General features: G+C 30.9%; 5 protein-coding genes and 1 long non-coding RNA gene across 8 annotated transcripts; 3 read left to right on the plus strand and 3 right to left on the minus strand.

The window, feature by feature from the left end:
- The first annotated feature begins 102 nt into the window (after nucleotides 1-102).
- On the plus strand, nucleotides 103-2,201 carry Ada3 (transcriptional adaptor 3). The gene has a single exon (XM_069130286.1). It carries the CDS (start codon nucleotides 738-740, stop codon nucleotides 2,115-2,117), a length of 1,380 nt encoding a protein of 459 aa, XP_068986387.1. The 5' UTR covers nucleotides 103-737; the 3' UTR covers nucleotides 2,118-2,201.
- A 261-nt stretch (nucleotides 2,202-2,462) lies between these two features.
- On the minus strand, nucleotides 2,463-5,462 carry ATPsynC (ATP synthase, subunit C). The gene is made up of 5 exons (XM_069130289.1): nucleotides 5,288-5,462; nucleotides 4,744-4,826; nucleotides 4,555-4,656; nucleotides 3,593-3,713; nucleotides 2,463-3,224 (listed from the first exon to the last, which is right to left on the minus strand). The coding sequence occupies exons 2-5, from the start codon at nucleotides 4,789-4,791 to the stop codon at nucleotides 3,061-3,063; spliced, it is 435 nt and encodes a 144-aa protein (XP_068986390.1). The 5' UTR covers nucleotides 4,792-4,826; nucleotides 5,288-5,462; the 3' UTR covers nucleotides 2,463-3,060.
- A 737-nt stretch (nucleotides 5,463-6,199) lies between these two features.
- On the plus strand, nucleotides 6,200-7,922 carry LOC138188480 (uncharacterized). Its single transcript, XR_011175513.1, has 2 exons — nucleotides 6,200-7,356; nucleotides 7,548-7,922. It is a non-coding gene; the product is annotated as an uncharacterized LOC138188480 (long non-coding RNA).
- On the minus strand, nucleotides 7,607-9,733 carry LOC138188477 (mitochondrial glutathione transporter SLC25A40). The gene is made up of 8 exons (XM_069130287.1): nucleotides 9,587-9,733; nucleotides 9,153-9,335; nucleotides 8,899-9,065; nucleotides 8,680-8,814; nucleotides 8,445-8,610; nucleotides 8,169-8,365; nucleotides 8,009-8,090; nucleotides 7,607-7,919 (listed from the first exon to the last, which is right to left on the minus strand). The coding sequence occupies exons 2-8, from the start codon at nucleotides 9,268-9,270 to the stop codon at nucleotides 7,678-7,680; spliced, it is 1,107 nt and encodes a 368-aa protein (XP_068986388.1). The 5' UTR covers nucleotides 9,271-9,335; nucleotides 9,587-9,733; the 3' UTR covers nucleotides 7,607-7,677.
- Nucleotides 9,734-10,895: 1,162 nt separating this feature from the next.
- Rab11 (RAS oncogene family member Rab11) lies at nucleotides 10,896-16,651 on the plus strand. 3 transcript variants are annotated; one of them, XM_069129196.1, is made up of 6 exons: nucleotides 10,897-11,040; nucleotides 11,121-11,222; nucleotides 12,968-13,163; nucleotides 13,335-13,609; nucleotides 14,067-14,223; nucleotides 16,012-16,651. In XM_069129196.1, exons 2-5 carry the CDS (start codon nucleotides 11,183-11,185, stop codon nucleotides 14,201-14,203), a joined length of 648 nt encoding a protein of 215 aa, XP_068985297.1. In that variant the 5' UTR covers nucleotides 10,897-11,040; nucleotides 11,121-11,182; the 3' UTR covers nucleotides 14,204-14,223; nucleotides 16,012-16,651. The 3 variants fall into 3 exon arrangements, with proteins under 3 accessions (XP_068985295.1, XP_068985297.1, XP_068985298.1); XM_069129197.1 differs by having other exon boundaries at nucleotides 10,898-11,040; nucleotides 11,138-11,222; XM_069129194.1 differs by having other exon boundaries at nucleotides 10,896-11,222.
- A 2,269-nt stretch (nucleotides 16,652-18,920) lies between these two features.
- On the minus strand, nucleotides 18,921-21,229 carry YL-1 (Vacuolar protein sorting-associated protein YL-1). Its single transcript, XM_069129193.1, has 6 exons — nucleotides 20,796-21,229; nucleotides 20,503-20,714; nucleotides 20,257-20,439; nucleotides 19,949-20,165; nucleotides 19,670-19,882; nucleotides 18,921-19,593 (listed from the first exon to the last, which is right to left on the minus strand). Exons 1-6 carry the CDS (start codon nucleotides 20,927-20,929, stop codon nucleotides 19,359-19,361), a joined length of 1,194 nt encoding a protein of 397 aa, XP_068985294.1. The 5' UTR covers nucleotides 20,930-21,229; the 3' UTR covers nucleotides 18,921-19,358.

Raw genomic sequence — 21,229 nt, forward strand, 5'->3', positions numbered from 1 at the left:
ATTAAAAACATGTTACACAACAGTTTAATAAATTTATTTAAATTCTATTAAATTCAAGATTAAGTTATTGATCATTAAATCAAATAATTAATGTCAACCAATCTAAATGAATTGACACTACTAAAGTACCATTAAAGTGGTGGGAATAACAATGGTCAGTTATCAAGGGAAAATTTCGGTCAGTTGATGCTGTACAAAAACACGCTTTAGGTACATGTAAATAGAACAGTTGAGATAGTGCTGCTGTTTAATAGGGAAGGATCGTTTAGCGATTCGATTAACTATTCTCGTATCAGTTTCTTGAACATAAAACGAAAAATTATTTTCTTTAATAAATTATCGAGGGTAAGATCACTAACGTCTTATGAGTTACAATTAGGTGACGTTGACTGCATATTTCATGCATTAGCCTACCAGCTGATCGGAGCGTTCATTGCGCGTACAACTTGTGGATGTTAACATAACCTAATAGCTTATGACACTTCAGAATTGTATGTGTATAACGATTGAAAATTGAAAAGTTTAAACTGAAAGGAGATAAAATCTTTTATGCAAAGTACAAAAACGTCTACTATGTGTTGAACTGAAAATTCATTTGAATGAAGAAGTTTATGCTTACAAGAAAGGTAGATAGAGTTAGTCAACACAACAACCAAGCCTTACAAAGATGAGTATCTCCTAGTGAAATAATAGACGGAATCTTTTGAAGGCACCTGTGCAAAATTAAAATTGTAACCATGTCTGGAAAAGGAAAACAAAGTTCCAAAAAGGCGGTCGTCAAAGTGCGAGAAAGTGGGAAGACTGTACAGTCTTCTGCCCTTAACTCGGATACGACTTTGGAGAATACAGAGGCCACAAAGCCTTTATCTATTTTAAAAATTGCTGACAATAGCCGCCTTCTTCCAAGGTATAGTAGCATCCTGCAACGCAGTGTGGAAGAAGGTGTAGGAATGGAGGATCTTGATACACTGCAGTTAGAACTAGAAATGCTTCTCTCCTCTGTAGTGGTGCGACACCGCATGCTTCAAGAGGAGATAGCCAATTTGTCTTCAGTAGAGGAACGCAGAGACAAAAGGTCCAAAAGTGGGAAAGGCCTTTCTCTTCTGGATAAAAAGGTCAGAGAAGAAAAGTTCAAACCTAAAGAACTTAATGTTAAAACACAGTCTCCTCTACCTGCAAAACTGTTCAAGCAAAAAGCTGTTACCAGCTCAAACTCTCAAGTCATTCCAAATGTTCATGAAATTTCAAGAATTGAAGGTTCCAAATCTGAATCACCAAAGTTGCTCTTACCAAAAAATGATACTCCTAATAAATTCTGGGCATCTGTCGATCCATATTGCACAGATATTATGTCTGATGATATTAAATTACTAGAAGAATTAATTTGCACGCACAGTGACATTAGTGACTTTAAAAAAGTCCCCCCATTAGGTCGTCATTACAGTTTAATCTGGGCACATAATGATTTGTTGCAAGAAGAAGATGCAGGTAATCCAACTAGAGATAAAAAAAAAAATCGCTCGGATGTGTCTCTGTTAGTTGGAAAAAATGACAAAAAGGCACACAGTATAGCAGGACCTCTAACTCAGAGATTAGTCTCTGCCTTGCTTGAAGAAAATGTATATGTTGCAAATAATAACACAGATAACAAACTCTTTAGGGACAGTGATCCTCCGGTTTTAAGAGATCTTACTATTCAGAACTCTATTAATTTAGAATTAAGGATGCACAAAGAACTTGTAGAGCAAGGAATTTTAGAACCAGATGCACAAAAGAAGAGTCAAGAGGACGACGAAATTTTGACTGAGATAAAACGGTGTCAACAGGAGCTTACTGCTCTTTCCAATCATAATGTAACACAGTTAAAAAGGCTGTTGAGTTTAGCTCAGGAGGAAAGCAAACGGCAAGCGTTGAAGAGGAAAATTAGTACAGCGGATAACGAAGTGATAGAACACTACAAGAAACTTATACTAGCGAAACAAAGAAAAGTACCCTTAACAAAAAAAGAACAGGAGAAAGCGTGGTCGTGTCTTCGAGAGAGGGAAAACCTTTTGGACCAGTTGAACATGTTACCACACAACAACGCAGAACCTTTAGGTTTCGGCACTACCAACTAAATGCAATTTTTTACTGTATTGTACAATATCGTGATAAAACTATGTATAAAAACTGAATAATATCAGTCTAATTTTTAAATCGAACGGTGTAACATTTATTTTAAAATATTTTCTTTGAATTATTTATTTTCTATTTCAACAATAGATTTGATTACTTAATTCTGCCAATATTAATCATTTTTATAGAATTAATCTAGAGTAATATTCATACTGCCAGCCATTGCATAATTTAATAAAACTCTGATCTTCAGAATGAATTTCTACCAAAGAGAGAGTAATTATCTCTTTACTCTAATTATGATTAGAATCTAAGGATGAGGTTTAAACAGAATCGTTCATAGATTCAATAATGTCACGACAAGTGTTTATTCAATATCACTGTACAGTTTTCTTCGTCCAGTTACCTTCAATAACGTGCGCACGCGATGGCACAACAATGATGAACAATTTTCAGGGTAACAAAAATGTATTATGTTTAATATTTGATAACATTAAAAGTGATGGATATATGCGTATCATAATCTTGCAGGCAGGGCTGTCGTATTTTTTCTGTTTTCCATTCTTTAATAAACTTTTATGTAACGTTCTTAGTCGTTTCTTATTACACTGAAATATGTTATTGTAGTAATGTGAAGTTTTTACGCTACAATGATATTACAGTAGACCATGAAATGATTACAAATCAGTTCGAAAGGCCCTGGAGGGGTGGAGGACGGTCCGATCGATGATCCAAATATACGTATACAGCCGCCATTTTTTTCAGTTCATTGTCGTACCGTCGCATACCCCGTCGAACCGGATAATCGAGCATCTCTAATGATTTCATGGCATCCCGTACACCAAATGCAACTACCGCTGCTTCCCTTGCAGGAATCAAAGGATGCTGCTTTGGCAGTGACGCACTAAAACTAGTAGTATTGTGTTTTTATGCGATTTTGGTGACTTAGAACGCGAACAAGAGCAAGAAAGCCATCATAAGACAGAAGAGACCCATGGCCTCAGACAGGGCAAAGCCCAGGATGGCATATGAGAACAACTGCTGTTTGAGAGAGGGATTCCTGGCATAACCAACGATCAAAGAACCAAACACTGAACCAATTCCTGCACCTGAAATCAGTAACAGTACATTTAAGTCTTTGTTTTATGATTAGTCAAAGGAATGAAACTTGTAATATAACTTTACTACTGTGTGGAGGAATTGGGATCAAAAGGCAAATAATATAAGGAATGCTATCATCAAGCAAAAGAGGCCCATTGCTTCTGATAAAGCAAAGCCAAGGATAGCATAATTGAAAACTTGCTGCTTTAAGGATGGATTTCGGGCATAACCGATTATGAGGGATCCAAAAATCAAACCAACACCAATTCCTGGAATAGAAATTTGGGACTTTTTCTAATGAGAAATGTGAATGTTAAATAAGGAATCATAATGGATTAGAATTTTTGTAATTGACGAAGATAAAGGATATACGCACCTGATCCAGCGACTCCCACGGTGGCGGCACCAGCACCAATGAATTTTGCAGCAGAATCGATATCACGGCTGATTGCGGATGTCTGGAAACTACGCACAATCGAGGACTGCGCCAGTGGAGACTATAAAATAATCATTCAAGTAATTAAAGAAAAAATTCTGTAAAATTAAAAAGAGAACAACATTTTAAGTATTTGAAAGTCTTACAAGGTCAAGAAAGTTTAAATTTAATCTAAAGAATGTCATGTCCAGCAATAATTTCTACTATAGTGGTACATATATTACATAAAGTTGATCTACTTTTACCTCTAAAATAACATGTCTTACATAATCTTTATGTTCATTGATTTTGCATGTGTAATCAATATCTTGATGCAATAAAGTAAATTTGGTTTATCATTTAGAATTAAAAAACATATTTTGTTTTCTTTAATACACAACACTCAATTTTGTTTTCAAGAAAACCATGAAAATATTAGTATCTTATTCACAATTCCAGGTTATCAAATTTAATTCTATTGACAAAGAATATATCATTAAAATCATTTATTGCTTCAAGTCTTTTCATGATATCAACTGAAACTAAAAAAAAAAATTATTGAAGTAATCCATAACTGAAAAGATTCATTTGCTAAAAGATAATTATTTCTAGTTATATCCTACATCCCTTAAATTCCTTATTTCAATCAATTAAATAATTCTATTCATAATAAATCCCAATTTAATTCAACTTTATATTTTCCATGACATAACTTTAGATTGCAACAGTACAGTTGAATAATTCAACACAGCTCAAAGCCCCAGATGATATATGTCAATGAATTACCAAAAATGAACAAATTTATTTCACAAATCTTTTGTTTCTCTCTAAAAAGCAAAAAAGCTTGGACTTATGAAAATATAGCGGCTTACATAACCCGGTAACGGGAATAGGTTATGCAATGCTCAATGAAAAATATTTACAGCACTGATTGGAGTCTGGATCTGATTCTGTTGTATAGACTGGTTGTGATTCACTACGGCGCTGCTCAGCGGCCGAATGTAGTTCTTACTTCCAGCGAACAACTGAAAATTCGGTGTAAATTCTAAGATTGAAGATTATATAATAACGTGTGATATGAAATCAAACTAAGGATGACAAAATATACTCACGGCCGACCTGGTGACGATGGGTGCGATGAATTTGGTGCAAGCGTACATGATGACGTTTGAAGTGTGGCTGCTTTAGAGAGTATCTGAAACAAGGAACGTTTCGAAAAATCGAAGACCACGAGTTGCCACCAAGGTGTGCTGTAATGTAACCCGGTGGATACCAACGAATGACTGGCCATGAGATGGGACGTACGTAGCTTAGTATTACGTAACATTCCTGATGGGATCGTTATGTGAGATTCAGGAGTCAAAATTAACTCTAGTATCACAACTCGAGTATCGCCTAATTTCTGTTATTAGGAATAAAAGTAAAAACCACGAAGCAATGAATGGCCGACGAAAGAATACAAAATGGCCACTTCTCGTACTTTGCCTCCCGCTCGCTTAATTAATTTCTTCTTTGCGATTATCTAAGAACTTGTAAATTATGATTCTTAATGATATTTTAGATTAAAATATGATATTGAAAAAATGATTAATGAGAAATCTTGAGAGTTTTTATTTTATTTCAAGCAATTTTGAGTTAACAGGAGGTCAGACTTACCAGAATATAGTAAGAAGAGGCGGTAAGAAGACCCGGCCTTGGAATGTTCAATAGATGAGAGACCAGTGAACGAATCGCTCGTCGAACGAACAATCTCCACTGAACGAACCGAACCGACTTCCGTACAGTGACCTATTCACTACTTGCAACGCCTCGACTCTCGCCGAACACGATTATCGACCAACCGAATTTAGCCGAACGCTTCTGCGTCTGCAGTAACTAATAAATACATTTGCTATTATGTATTTCCAGAAATTTTCCAACTCCCAAACCTTTAAATGTTTTATATTAAAATTCGTATTATTTTTTATCGTTACTCTTTCTGATAAAATTTTCTAAACGTTGTATTGAAACAAAAAGATGAATGATTTAAACATTTTTAAATATCGACTAGTATAAACACTCGTTTGATTCATATTTATGCTAGGGATTTTTTAGAATATGTCTATGGTGAAGATGTGGTTGGTTACTATGAAATTGGACTAGAGGTTAAGATTATAAAGGTTATCTTTGTATATGTAAGTGTGCATTTTAGTAATTTGACCAAATTTTAACTATTTGATTTTTTGTCCCTCTTTATGAAATAGTGGAAAGTTTTAGAGATTTAATATTCTTTTACATTAATGCATTTAGTGTTCAAAATTTACCATAAAGGTTAGATTAGGTTTTGAATTTTTACAACGCCAATAATTTTTTAAATGGTAGAAATTTTTTCATCTACTCAAACATATTTAAGTAAATTTGTTAAAACATAATCTAATCTTTTTGAACATTGAAGTAATTAATCCTCTCGCTTCGGGTGCCGCTTGTAGGCGGCGCCGGCTAGATGACCTGTGGGTACGGGTGCCGCTTATAGACGGCGACCATGCGACGATCGACACCCCATATATCAGGCTGTAGTTAATAATAATTTATAGCGAAAGCTCAACAATTGTAGAAAGTGCAATCACAGGAATTGGAAAATCGGGAGCAATAGTCTTGTCACTTTTGAAACCATACTTAGGAAAAGGTCACACAGTTTATCTAGACAACTTTTATTCGAGTCCAGCATTATTTAACTTTTTACATAATAATTATACCAATGCATGAGGGACCAAGGAATACCGAAGTTTGAAGAGCATTTGAAAAAAGGAGAGGCCTGTTTTTGTATATCAAATACTTTGTTAGCGATGAAATGGATAGACAAAAAAGAAGTTTATATGATTACAAGTATGCATACTGCAGATTTTGTAGCAGTGTCTAGGTATAGAGAACAACAGAGTATGCAGAAACCTGTGTGTGTTATAAGTTATAATAAGTCAATGGGCATAATAAACAAAGTTGATACGGTTCTAAGCACTGTTAATTCAATGCGTAAATCGTTGAAGTGGTACCACAAATTTTTCTTCCACCTCATAGACATTTGTGTGTGGAATGCATATTGTGTTTATAAGTACAATCGACGAGAAACCATTTCCATGGCAAAATTTCAGTTAGGGTTAATAAAACAAATAATTGCAAAGTATCTGCACCATGTAGTTCAGCGTCAAAGCAGACCCATTGACAATCCAAAGAGGTTAACAGAGAGACATTTTCCCTCATTCTATGAGCCAAAAAATAAAAACCAAAAACGAAGATGTGTCATTTGTAGAAAAAATGATAAAAGATCCGAATCACGATATGAGTGTAAAGATTGCAATGTTGGCTTATGTATAGATCCTTGTTTCAAAATATATCATTCAGAATTATGTTACTAATCTTTACATATTAATATATTAACTAACTTACTTTTCATAATTAATTATATTAAACATTTTATTGTAAAGTCTTGTAAATATGTAAATATGTAATATATTACCTGTAATTTTGTAAGCCTTTTCATATTAAAGATGTAAATTATACTTATCATATTGGAGCAAAGATTGTTTTATTATTGTTTTATTCAGCACAGTTGTTATTTAAGACTTAGGAAAACATTTACATAGCAATCATGCCACTGTGCGCATTTGTGGCGCGCGCCTCCGTACAGTGAGAGCACTTAGGCGGACTGGACTGCCTAAGCGAAAGGGTTAAACTAAAGAAATATATTTGTATGAAATAAGAACATTCTTTAATTTGGTGCTTTCTTAGTAAAATGATAAGTACATTAATTTCTCAAGTTCTCATAATTGATTTCCTGTTTTTATGATAAAATGAAACTTGAAAAGGAAAAGTCTGAAATCAAATAGTCAAAATTGGGAAAGTTACTAAATTGCGTAATTACCTCTTCATATTTTAACAGTCTTCAATTCTTAGTTTATACATAGCTTACTTTTCCTGTCAAATATTTAAAATCTTGAATAAATTTTTAAATAAAATTTATTCGTCCTCTTTGAGTATAATATATTATGATATAAAATATGACATGCACGTCATTCTACGCTTTTTCGCTTGTGTTTTAGAAGTTGTAAATCGTTCTCGTATTGAAGTATTTGGTTAGCATTGTATACTTGAAAGAATCGTTTCCCATGTTCAAATGTCGCAATCATAATCGCACAAGCTGGAGCTACTTTAATTACTCGCGGAATTAGTCCTGTAAATAATCCTCTCACTCCATTTTGCATATAAATTTTTTTTATTACAATCCACGTTCCGCCAATACGTCCAGGTTTATCTGTAATTCATATTCTCGTTAAAGAAAGATACAGATATGTGAAAGACATAGAGATATAAAAAGAAAGTGGGGAATGAAACTTATAATACCTGAATAAATCTCTTTCTCACCCATTTCTATTTGTCTATGTGTTTTCACAACGTCAAATGGAATAGTTAAAAATGCGGCTATCTATAAAATCAATATGTATATAGTATTTTTATATCTCTGTCGTTATCATTAAAGTTAGAATATAAACAAAACACCCACAGATCCAGCTATAGCACCTGCTATAAAGTTAAAAGTAAAAGTCTGTTGAGTCACTTGAAACTTTTGCTTTATAGCTTCGTAATTTAACCAGTAAATCGCACTAAAGGGTACATCACGTAGAAGAGTAGTAGTTAATCCCATCCATAAGCCAGGAACCCCATTATATTTTATAACAGTTTTCAATGCTTGAAGAATTTCTAAAAGAGATAGATATAAATATTACATTATTATTGTGCATAATTTATGATGTGAAAAATAATAGGCACAAGAAATTACCTGCATAACTTAATCTCTGAGATTGCATCTTTGTTCTAATTAACTCTAATGGGCTCACTAAGGTTGCAGCCCAAATCCGTGCTGTAGCCCCAGCTAACATAGGAATCCAGAATGGCTGTTCCATGGTAACTCCACTAACTTTTCTGTAGTTGTTATTATATTTATCCTATGAACATATGAATAATATTAGAAAATGGAGAAAGACTTAAATGAAGTTGAAGGGAAGTTTATATACCTTAAGATATAATCTTAACTGTTCATATGAAACAAAATACACTATGGTTGCAGGTACAGCTAGAACAAGAGTAGGACTTAAGCCACTCCATAGTGAAAGAATACCTTCATTCTTGCTAATCTTCATAAAAGCATCCTATAAATGAATTATTCTATATTATTTAATTACTAGTTTTTATTATTGTTTAAATTTTAGCAGAAATTTTTATATGCGTCGTACCACTGTGCCATTAAACTTTCCATTTCCTCTAGCCCATATTGGACCTTTCCCATTTAGACAAGGACATAAGTGATCCATTAAGCCATTACAATAAAGAAAGCATTTGTTAGAGATCATTGCTTTCTGCTGTGCTTGTAGTCTGATCTTAACTACATCCAAAGGAGTAACTATAAAAGAAAGTTTGTAATATTTTCTCTATAGAATTAATTTTTTTTTGTAAAAAATATGTTGTATTAAATAAGAGTAAATCTTACCAAAAATTGATGTAATAAAAGCACCTGTACAAGAAGCAACAATTTGTTGATATGGTCTGACTCGAAATCTTGGATCATCCAGATCCAAATTTGGAGGTATGCCACTTAACTTATTCATTTCCAAATTTTATTTCCCTTCCGCATTTAATAATATCTTTGTTTGTAAATCATTTTTCGATCATTCTAGAATTAAGAAAACAATAACATGTGTTTACTAACATGATGAAATAGTTGTTAATTTATCAGTTTCATGAGATTTTGTTATTATCCAAACGTAAATAATTTAAAAGAGTAAAAACAATTATATGTATTAATTATTATGTGTAATTTTGTTAGAATTTATTAAAAAATTCTTAAAATAAAAATTAATAACGATGATAGTATGGTTGATCTAAGTATGCATTAAAATTAATGACTGTCTTTCAATGACTTACCTTTTATTTGGTTCCAGCACATGGTCCTAACTCATGCAACATTCGATTACATCATAAAATTACGACTTTGTATAGAAAACCATACTTGTAAGTCGGTCTGCAATTCACGAAAAAATAACATTGCACTGTATAATCAACCATTCATTGGATGATTCTATGATTGGGAAGTCTAGGGTCATGTGACAAATTTAAAAAAAGTATCTATTAGATACTTGTACTTAGATTATTTTTAACACTAATTACGCTTTAATTACTGAGATATAAAGTACATTTATATTTATTTATTCAGAGAATAATAGAATAAAAATGAGATTTTAATGAAATTTATCAATTCATTCGTCTTATAAGAATCGCTAGTGAGTTTGATTTTTGAGTTTTGAGTTTAATATTTTTTCTCGTGATATAGATAAATTGCTGTTTCTCTTAAAATTCATGAAAATTTCTAAATATATATATATTAATTTTAAATTGAACAGAAAATTGCTAACAACAATTAAAATTTTGTTCACCAGTACTATATATTTAACTATTTAATGGTTTGTTTTATCTTGGTTGGTGGCCACCTTTATTGAATATAGATAATAATTGTAATATTGGATTGAATACTAAATTCATTTACTTTTTATTAACATAGTATATTTAATATTTAATATTATTTATTTAATTATTTATTTAAAATTTAATAAAGTATTTCAATTTCTTATGAAGGATATATATTTATATAGAAATAGTATAAATAAGTTATTTCTTAGTTAAAATCCTTGATGTGTTTTAAAAAAAGTTGAATGATCCTTTTGAACCTCTAGGGGCTTTGATTTTTATTCTTAAATCTACTTTTCTCCTATACATAGGTAGTAACACAATAATATTGTTATAATAAGACAAATAAGATATTGATATAAATACAACATATAAATTTAAAATCTAGTACTAAATTTATACTGTTGCTACAAAATAATATAGATAATAATAGAGATATATATAAGTAGTATAATAGGTACTGATACAATAGGTACAAATATAAATAAGTAGTAATATAGTATATAAACGTAGTATGTAAAACTTAATACCTAGAGCGTAGATGAGTTTAATTGCTTCGTAGTAAATGAGTTTATTAGTCAACCTAATAGTATAAGGAAATTTAAATATCCCGCGCGATTTAAATAGTATCATCGTCAAATATAAAGTCAAATTCAAGTGGTATCGTGTATCAAATACTTTCTATTCCAACGCTAATCTATAATAAATTTAATTTGTGATCAAAATCCGCGCATGCGTACAATCTGTACACATTGCGCATGTGTAATTTATCGGGTTTGGAGGGGCGTAGAAAGGAGGCCATATTGTACAGTTAAATTGAAAGAACGAAAATAATTATATCATCGTATAGTCGTGCTTGTTTCGTTTCATATTTTTTCTACCGTACATATCCACGTAGGTGTTGTACGTACGCCGTGAGTAGATAAACAGTGCGCAAAGTCTATTTGGTTGCTTCGACAATTTCATTTTTGTAAATAACTACAAGTTGTAGTAGTGTGTTCCGATATCTAGGTATCGTCCGTCAGTCTACTAAAGGGGTTTATTGCTCCAGACGAGATGGGCACTCGGGATGACGAATATGATTATTTATTTAAAGGTAAATCTCGATTCGACTCATCAACCTAACTTTACTATTCATTAGAGAAGTTTGGCGAAAATTTTTCCACGCATACATGCATACACATCCACATACACGTTCACGAAGTACACGTATACGTGTGTGTGTATATATATATATATATATTACATATTCGTATGTGTGTATGTACTGTGTATACGTGTGTGCTGCTGCTATTCATTATGTATACACGTATACACGTACGATTTTGTATACGTATATGTGTGTATTAATTTTCTTTTTAATTATATAGTTTATTATTCTATAATTTGTATTATTTTATAATTGTTATTGTGTAATTATTTTATATACATATACATCGGTATGTTAGTTAAACATCACAGTTGTCATCGTTCAGTAACATAACAGGTTCCGAAATAACGTCAAGTTTGAAACGATGATACGATTGACAGAAAGAGCGTAGAATATCGAGGCTTAAACGATGACATCAGAGATGAAGTTTTCACATGTGAAAACTTGTCAAATGATTTTTGTTGGACGACATGTTCGAAATTATCGAAGTTACAGTTAATCGAATGAGTCAACTATCTAAATCTATTTTTGTTTCGTGGCCAGTTACACCTTTGTGTATACCCTCGTTATCCGTGATTCGTGATTCATTTCTCTGAACAACTTATATGATTAAAGGGTCCATAACAAAAGTGACCCTTGTGTTTATTATTTTCAGGGGAATAAAGAGATCTGGCAGTCTTAATTGTTGCTGAATAGATTTTTACCTTTTTTAGCAAAAATATTTACTCTATTAGATATTGGGTGTTATTTGCAATTATTAGACTGCAGAGTTTTATTCATTTATGGAAAATTTAAAGATCCAAAAATGTATAGAATGCAAATATGCAAGAATACATAAAGTATACAAAGTAGAGTATTTCTTATAATTTTTCATAGCCAAAATGAATCTCTATCTCACTTGCACTTTTTTAATTATGTTTCATAAAAATATAAATTTGCATTAAAATCTATAGTCTAGTAATTATATGACAGAAGAACTTTATTCAATCGATGTTGGCATTATGCACTAGAGCAAGAATAGCAAAATGACAATTTGTAATTTTTCATGGAAATTTTGTAAATTTACAATAATTTCTGTTTTGGGGATGTCAATGATTTTTGGTGAAGTTTGATTTTTTTTCTTATATTATATATCTTTCCATATATCTCCCTTTCTTTTTTAAGCATTTGGTACCTTGTGCAAAGTTTATTTCATTTGTACAAATATCTATATTTTTATATAGACAAGAATGATACAATTAGAGAAGAGTATAAATTAAATATTTGTGTAAATAGGAAGAATAACTAGAATAGGATGGAATATTTGTATAGACAAAGAGTACATAGAGTCTAACTTTGATTTCTTCATGTAGTACTATACAATTTTTATTTATATTTTAAATATTGGAAGTTTTGGTGTTAAATTATAGTGTTATGTAAATTATAAAGTTGTAGATTCTAAATAAAATAATTTTTGAGGCAAGATATTTCCAAATTAGGTAAAGATTAATATCTAAAGAAATTAATTTTATTGCACTGTATGATGATACTATTCTGGTCTAATTATTCATTGTTTCTTAAATTAATTAAAAGATTTTTTCTTTATAATTACATAAATGAATTAATAAAATACTAATTGTACCAAACAAAATACGTAAATTTTTATTTTATCATTTTGATTTATTTAATAAAGTATTTTTTTGTTATTACAGTTGTTCTTATTGGTGATTCTGGTGTAGGAAAAAGTAATCTTTTGTCAAGATTTACAAGAAATGAATTCAACTTGGAATCAAAGTCGACTATAGGAGTTGAATTTGCTACGCGTAGTATACAAGTAGATGGGAAAACTATTAAAGCTCAGATTTGGGACACAGCAGGACAAGAGCGTTATCGCGCCATTACATCTGCGTAAGTTGAAGAAATAACAGTATTCTTTTCTAAATCATTAATGTGTTTTAAATTTAAATCTTTCATGTTCTTTATCAATGTAATATATTTCATGAAACTTAAATGTTATCAAAATAATTATACTTTTTTTAATACAATAAATAGTAATTTTATCTGGATGAAAATTCCTAGGTACTATCGTGGTGCGGTTGGGGCTCTGTTGGTGTACGATATCGCGAAGCATTTGACGTACGAAAATGTGGAGAGATGGTTACGAGAATTGCGGGACCATGCTGATCAAAACATCGTTATTATGTTGGTGGGAAATAAATCTGACTTAAGGCATCTACGTGCGGTTCCAACCGACGAGGCGAAAGCGTTCGCGGAGAGAAACGGCCTCTCTTTTATTGAAACTTCTGCTTTAGATTCTACAAATGTTGAGACAGCATTTCAAAATATATTAACAGGTAAACTTATTGCTAAACTTATTCCTAAAGTAAAAATTAACTGAGATATATAATATTATATTTATATTTTATATTTATATTTATATTTATATACATAAAATATTCAGTTTAAGGCGAGAATAATCACGGAGAACATCATAATAATACCTTAAAAATAGTTAATAAATTTACAGATCCTTTAAAATATATTTCTGTTTCAATTCCACTCATTTAATTAGATTTGTAGAAACAGGAATTTCTATAAACATTCATAATTTGTGATTATATTGCGTTTAATAGAAATTGCAATTAACCAATGAGATTTCTTTTCTTTCCAAGGGACATCTTTCTAACTCTACATAGTATTTGTTTTGGAAGTAATTGCTGCAGTATTTTTTGCTAAATGGAAGTAACATTGCAGCGATTTGATACATGCGTCCTTAAAGACAGATGATGATAGAGTATTTGATTATTGCAGAAATCTACAGAATCGTATCGCAGAAACAGATACGCGACCCACCCGAGGGTGATACAATCCGGCCACAAAACGTAGAACCCATCGACGTGAAACCAACAATGAACTCAGAGGGAATGCGCAAGCAGTGCTGCCAGTGACTCACCTTGCTGCTTAAAATGTGTGTACACGCAAATACAGTATCAATATCACCAGAGTACACTCAAATAATACCAACTTTCTAAGAGAAAAAAATTTAGTCTATGGTCCAGTAAAAAGAAACAAAAGTGAAAAAAAGAAATGAGAAAGTTTCTGGAATAATTCTTTGTACGATAGCATAGTTTTAATATAAGAAAACTATGATTAGTTAATTATAAATATTAAGTTGATTTGTAAATTGAGTTAATTTTAACATACATCAAAATTAAATACAACTAAAGACACTTTTATTATGTATTTTTTCTTCCATGATGATTGTTACTAATTGACTAGTTTTATTGTTGTATGGTTACACATTTTGATATATTCAAAGTTCTAAGATTTTATTGTTTACAGAATAAGAGTAACACTTTTCACTTTGTTATAAAGAAAATTATTAATTAGAGAAGAAAATAAACGTAGAACACATTCACGCTATACTTATCTAAAATTTATGTTTTATAGAAATATCTAAGATAATACATCTTAAGATTTATTCATATTTCAATTACACTAAAATTTATTTTTTTATATTTATGAAAGTGGAAAGCTTTTTTTTATGAATACTTATTAATGTCAGAAGATCGACGAATAATAAAGCTTCACAATTGTAAGTTTCGAGGGTTTGTTTTCTATTAAATTTTACTTAACGTAACAGAAGCCATTCATTTTCGTCAGTATTATTTTTTAAATGTTTTATTGCACGTACTCTGAATATATATACATATGTAACACGTGGTCTGTAAAAATGTTAATTTTTAAAAGATTCTTATGGACTGATAAGAGCTTTAAATTGTAGCATTTCAAAACATGGATTACGTGTAATCGAATGTATGGGAACTTATACATGTATAAAAAAGCCATTTCATATCTTTTTTTTTACATGTAAACGAATGCTGAGACATAATGCATTTCATTAGAGTAGTACTAGTGTGTAACTTTCAGATAAATAAATATTTCTTTTGATTATTGAGATGTACTTTTCAAATGTTTACAAAACATTTTTCTCGTGTACATTTGCCCACTATATAAAATATTTTTCATATAATAAATGAAACTACGAGTAGATTTATGTTTATTTAAATTCGATTATTTAATCTTTATTAAATTCATCCTTTATACAATTTTCTGCTTATTCCTATTGTATTATGAAAACTTGAAAATTCAATCTTAAAACAATAAACTGTAATGAAAATTAGTCATTGAATCATTCATCAATTTATGTTTTTGAGATTCATCATTAGTGAGTGAAGACAAATAAAAAATTTCATACCGATCATTATTGTCTGCTGTGACAATAATGAATTATATTAAGAATTTATAAATTATTATTTTTCTATTGTTTAAGCATACACTATTTAAAATCTAATTATATCCCTGTGATACCTAAAAGGTATTAAATGCTAATAAAATAGTTTAGTAAAAGCTACTTATATTGTTTAATATATGTAAATTTACAGTTATGTTAAAGAGAAGAAAGTAGGAGAAAAGGTTTATAGAAATTTCAAATGTGTTTATACATATTTTTTATTGGCTACAGTTTAACTTGAAATAAACACTAGTTCGATGAAATAAATCAAGATTTTTCATAGAAAAAGAGCATATCCCTAAAACTAAACACATCAAGATATTGAACATTTTCTAACATAATTCTCATCCTCTCTACTGGCATAAGAATTGCAATGTATCATTTGCACATGGTATAAGACCACATTAATCTTTAAATGTGATTACATATAATAACTGCGATTATGTACCTTTGTGTTTGCAGAAGGACATACAAAGAGGCAGAGGGAAAAAGAAAAGTGGTCGACGGTAAACGTAACAGGTGCAAACAGTACAAGAATCAAGACTATTTACGAATATAAGTATACACTGATTACTGGTTTCCCAAATAATCCGGCGTTCTGGATGCAAAATAGACTGTTCTTTGGCTCCGTTATTTTATGGAAGCAGATATTAATAGTAGTACTTAAAAGAAAACATCTGTACAATTTTGCCCTCAACAGTCGCTTTAATTCGATTGAAACATATTACTATTACTGCTGTTATTATTACTGCTACTACTAATATTACTACTACTACTACTACTATTACTACTACTACTACTATTATTATTATTATCACCACTACTAGTATCAACGTCGCCACCATCAGTATCATTAAATCAGCCTTTTTTGACCATGGAACAAACAAATTTTTGTTATTATTTGTATGCTTTAGTTGAAAATGTAATAGGAAAGATTGATATCATAGACTCCTCAAGTTCCTTCGGATTATTTGGGAAATGAATGATGAGAATCGGGGAAAATCTAGCGACACGTATATACAATAGCTGGATACGTTGGAGTAAAGAATACCATAGACACGATCATACAACCCAAAAATACATCATCAGAAATATTTACGAAGGACGAAGATATGCATATGCACTAATTCTGTCCCCGAAATTCATCCTGCCTCTCTCCCTTCCTCTCTAATCTCTCGCCACTATCTTTATCTCTGATATGTTACAATAAGTCAGTGTTGTATTACTGCTTCTTTATAATACATATGTTATTCTACTTGACACGTAGAAGCGAACGGTTTATAAACGTTACACAAAAGAAATGTGTCTGAAATACTTGGTCGCATCTTGGGGGAGTGCATACTTTGTGAGTCACAGGGATGAAAAGAGTGTACCATGGGTGTCGAAAGTGATGATCTTCATAAAGGAATTCCCAAAGTGTACTAAAAAGTGCAAGTGAATGTTCACAATTAATTATAGATTAACAACTATATATTCTTCCATAAGCGAGCTGAGTAAGAGATTGTACGAGCAAATTAGTCACCTGAAATTTTATCCATAGTGCATCAACTTGATGACAAAGATTGGATCTAAAGATGCAAGCAATAATTATTTGTTAAGTAGCAAAGCATTAGTATTAATATCTTTTTGGTTTTTGATCTTACGACTGATGATGTATCATTGTTCCAAAATTTGGCCGAATGTTTCAGAGACAGTCTATATTATAACACAAGTGAAGTCTTGCAGTTTAAGTATACAGGTGCACGATTATAGAAGAAGACAAATAAGAGAACAAGATAGAAGAAGCTTAACGAGAGCAACTGAGGAAGAAAACAAAAAATGAAAAAAAAAAAAAAAGAATTAAATCGGACTTGAAACACTTTTATTGTTGCTCACTCTCTGCTTTCGAATTTGCACCGTAGCGTTGACCTTGAAATACGATAAGCAGCTTATCCATTTTTTAAACAAACAAAAGAACACTTTCTCCGAAGGTATTCTTTTTTTCCAAGTGGAAAAAAGCTGAAAAGTAAGAGAACTGAAAGAACGAAGGAAGAATTGAAATTTTGGCACAGGAATTAACGAATTCAAATTTTGACGCGTATCATAAAAGTGATAATACACGAAAGTACACTATTTGCGAGATTATATCGTACTTTCTAGGCGTCTAATAATTATCGCTTCGATGTGTGTAGCCGCAATGTAATCTGTTATCGTTACAAGTCCTCGTTGTATCTTGATGAATAAATAGAGAGTGAGTAAAACGTTGAAATATTGAAATGTCTACACCTCGCTGTATTATGCGAGGACATTGATGGTTCGTGCAATAGTAATCATACCAAGAAAACGATAAAACGAGCACACAGAACCGGTTATAGGGAACTATAACATTATTCTTTTCTTTTCTTTTTAATTTAAAAAATATCATTAACACGTTGATTGCCACGGCGATCATCGGTGATCGACGTTACTAATCCTTTTTTTAAATAAGATAAATTTCATGGACTAATAAGTTGTCAACAATGTGAATGATTTGAATAATATTATCAGAAGAAAGTGTAAATACTATATAATATCTGCAAAAATTAAATTTTATGGTGTAGTATATTTCAATCAAGCTTCTAGACAAAATATGAAAAATGACGTGGCAGTCAACGTGTTAACAAATACAGGAAGTCTTGGAAATATAATTTATGCTTTTCTGAGAGCGCTATTTATTAGTAACATAATTATCTCTTTTATCGCAATTTACCTGGTAAATTGCAATAAGTAATAGAGATAACTACCAGTAGTGTTCCGGTAAAAGTGTGGATTTTATTTAAAATACTTCTCTTTAAATAAATAATCATTTTTATTTTCCAATATAGCTTAATGAGCAATTAATAAGAGGAAAAAAAGAAAGAATTTAGAAAGTCCGCAAGATTATGCGTGACCATACATAAGAAGTAAAATTCCTCTGGCTGACTAGTCAGCTTTTAAAATGTAAATTCATTTCGAAGCAATGATAGTCGAAAAATTCTAATTTCGTGTCAGTGCGTGCGATGAATTAACAGAACAATGGAAGAATCATACTTTTCCCTTCGGGTATACATACAACATGCCTTTTTAGTTTTCATTTTGTACCATTAGGTTACTAAATACGATACTTGATGGAACTTCTTCAAGTTCCATTTTTGCGAAGATTGAATTTGTACGAATGGAATATTTAGAACGATGAATTTTTAGACGTTATTGAGATCAGTTTATTCTCCGTTGATTCGATATATATATATGTATATATATATATATATATACCACACGAAATAAATAATATATATATATATTAATATATATATATATATATTATTATATGAAAGAAGATATCGCCGAATCGGCGACATTTTATTAACCAATGCTTTGTACTTCATAATTTTATTAATAAAATCACTTTTGCTTTGAACATATATGTATACGTGTGTACTGTACAATTTTTCGTTTCGTTAGCCGAGAAATATTGATATTAATCGATATAGCTTTGTATAAATAGGTACATTATATATCGCTACTTTTATCATAATTTTAAGACTGTATATACAAAGAATCTCAAAACTCACGTGATACAATGCAGATGATATGCAATAATTCGATACTACACTTAACAATAAATTATGCGATTATTTACAGTTTCTCTTTTCTTTACAACATATTTTTTCGCTGTTATTTGTAGTTACATTTATTTTACAAATTAAAGGTTTCTTAAATGGAAGTCCTGAATTTAGAAATAATAAAAATAAAAAATAATGCATTGCTATAATGATACAGATATTGTTTAATTTTATCACTGGTTCATGAAACTACATAGGCATGCTCGCGGAAGCTGGTTCAAGACGTACTGTGTTTCTTTGAGCTAGACCACCATGATTTTTTTGTCTCCATTCGAGCCACCGTAGTAAATCTGGGCTTTGTGAGGTATCATTAATATCTGTTCGAGCTTCTAATTGTTGATAATACGCTTCACGCAATAGACGAAACGTTTGCACATTTTTGTATGGTAGCTGAGTCATGGGATCTAAATATTTTGCTGGGAGCCTAAATATTTTTTTATATTTATAAATTTATCTTTATCTATTAAAAAACTATGAAAAGTATATTTTTGATATTTTACCTAGTAATTGCACATAAAGGTTTCATTGGTGATCTTGGAGTGGAAGGTTTCTTGAAAGCTTCAGAAAATAGTTGTTCATTTTCGAAAGTAATGAAGGTTCTTTCATAATATCCTTTTGTTTGTTCATAGTAATATTTGCCTTTGTTGGAATTTTGAGAAGATTCCTTTTTGGCAACGTCCGTCATGCCATTTTCTGTCTTTATAGTTACAGCACTGAAATGAATAGAAATTTATTGTTACAATATTGTTAATTTAATTGAAAAGAAAGTTATATTTTACCTTTCACCTGTTGTCCCATCTGGATGCTTGTCTTCCAAATTTGCACTTTTTTCATCATCTCCTTCGACATTAATTTTATCTTCTTCTTTATCATAATTCACCTCAGAAAGTATCATAACAGGCATTGCTAAAGACTGATACCTAATCATAGGACCAGTTTGCGATTTTCTTACTGTCCTAGTATTTTTTTTTTCATTTTCTAGTTTCTGATACTTTTCTGCAATTAATAAAATTGAATTAGCAAAAATAATAAAAAGATTAAAATTATCAATAGCATATTAGGCAATCTAATGATCATCATATCAAACCTAATGATTTCATATTGATCTGTTCAGTTTGCAATGCTTCTTCTAATAATTCTTCTTGAGTAGGTTTCCATGTATCATGTCTTATAACTCTGGTTTTCCTTTTTTGATGCTCATTTCTTTCAGTAAGTCTTCTTTGTGTTGCAGCCGATTTTGCAGCAGTAGATCGACGTATAGATTTTCTTTCTATAAAAGATTACAATTTGTTGTTTGTCCATATAATTCAGCATTTATTTCACACACATTCACCTGTGCTCTCGATAAAGGTTCTTTGCCTTGGCTGTCTTACTCTCTTTTCTTTAGATGGCAATTGATTAGACTGAACTTTAGGTTCTTTGTAAGCTTTTGTTACTAGCCTACGTTTTTTCTTAGGTCCCTCCTGTTCAGTATCAGAAATGGGCTCATCATTTTCATCTATGCTAAAGTCTGAATCTACTTCATCTTCCGCTTCATCTTCTTCCCTAAATTAAGACAAATTGCTCGTGATTAATTCTTATTATCATAATGTTGACAAATTGGTGAATAAATAAATTGACATTAACATGTAATCATGATCCTGTTCTACTTCGTCAAAACCTCCATAAGTTGTTTTATAGAAATCATCTTCCTCTTCTTCATTCAGTAATTTTGCCATCTTACTTCCGGCGTTTGAACGCCGATCTCTATTTAGTGCCATTTTTATAGTTATGTAAATTACTTTTGCTTTGATTAATTTCTAATTTTTCAATACTATTCGCTTTTCACAGTTATTAAAACTATTAAGTTTACAGGTTAACTTAACCTAGAAACAGAAGATAAAATGACCACATATTTATTCACTTGTATGAATTATCTGATGTTTTGAAAGTGGATATCTTTTAATACAGCAAGAATGAACTGTTTTTAACTTTTCACATTTTACTCTTATTTGCGTATATATATCATATATTAACAACAGGTTAGGTACTAACAACAATTCATAATCGATATCACTTTC

The sequence above is a fragment of the Bombus flavifrons genome, chromosome 16 (assembly GCF_040668555.2).
Source record: "Bombus flavifrons isolate JBK064 chromosome 16, iyBomFlav1_principal, whole genome shotgun sequence".
NCBI lineage: Eukaryota > Metazoa > Arthropoda > Insecta > Hymenoptera > Apidae > Bombus > Bombus flavifrons.

What these genes read in the sequence shown, in the direction of transcription:
- LOC138188477 (XM_069130287.1), bottom strand. Translation starts at nt 9,270, where the DNA reads ATGAATAAGTTAAGTGGCATACCTCCAAATTTGGATCTGGATGATCCA. An exon ending in TTTTATTACATCAATTTTTG is followed by an intron (nt 9,066 to 9,152) that starts GTAAGATTTACT and finishes TTTCTTTTATAG; the next exon opens with TTACTCCTTTGGATGTAGTT. An exon ending in TCAGAGATTAAGTTATGCAG is followed by an intron (nt 8,366 to 8,444) that starts GTAATTTCTTGT and finishes TATCTCTTTTAG; the next exon opens with AAATTCTTCAAGCATTGAAA.
- YL-1 (XM_069129193.1), bottom strand. Translation starts at nt 20,929, where the DNA reads ATGGCACTAAATAGAGATCGGCGTTCAAACGCCGGAAGTAAGATGGCA. An exon ending in GAACAGGATCATGATTACAT is followed by an intron (nt 20,715 to 20,795) that starts GTTAATGTCAAT and finishes GTCTTAATTTAG; the next exon opens with GGAAGAAGATGAAGCGGAAG. An exon ending in GATGGGACAACAGGTGAAAG is followed by an intron (nt 19,883 to 19,948) that starts GTAAAATATAAC and finishes TATTCATTTCAG; the next exon opens with TGCTGTAACTATAAAGACAG.
- ATPsynC (XM_069130289.1), bottom strand. Translation starts at nt 4,791, where the DNA reads ATGTACGCTTGCACCAAATTCATCGCACCCATCGTCACCAGGTCGGCC. An exon ending in CCATCGTCACCAGGTCGGCC is followed by an intron (nt 4,657 to 4,743) that starts GTGAGTATATTT and finishes CCGAATTTTCAG; the next exon opens with TTGTTCGCTGGAAGTAAGAA. An exon ending in CGTGGGAGTCGCTGGATCAG is followed by an intron (nt 3,225 to 3,592) that starts GTGCGTATATCC and finishes TACTGATTTCAG; the next exon opens with GTGCAGGAATTGGTTCAGTG.
- Ada3 (XM_069130286.1), top strand. Translation starts at nt 738, where the DNA reads ATGTCTGGAAAAGGAAAACAAAGTTCCAAAAAGGCGGTCGTCAAAGTG.
- Rab11 (XM_069129194.1), top strand. Translation starts at nt 11,183, where the DNA reads ATGGGCACTCGGGATGACGAATATGATTATTTATTTAAAG. An exon ending in ATATGATTATTTATTTAAAG is followed by an intron (nt 11,223 to 12,967) that starts GTAAATCTCGAT and finishes TTGTTATTACAG; the next exon opens with TTGTTCTTATTGGTGATTCT. An exon ending in ATTTCAAAATATATTAACAG is followed by an intron (nt 13,610 to 14,066) that starts GTAAACTTATTG and finishes TGATTATTGCAG; the next exon opens with AAATCTACAGAATCGTATCG.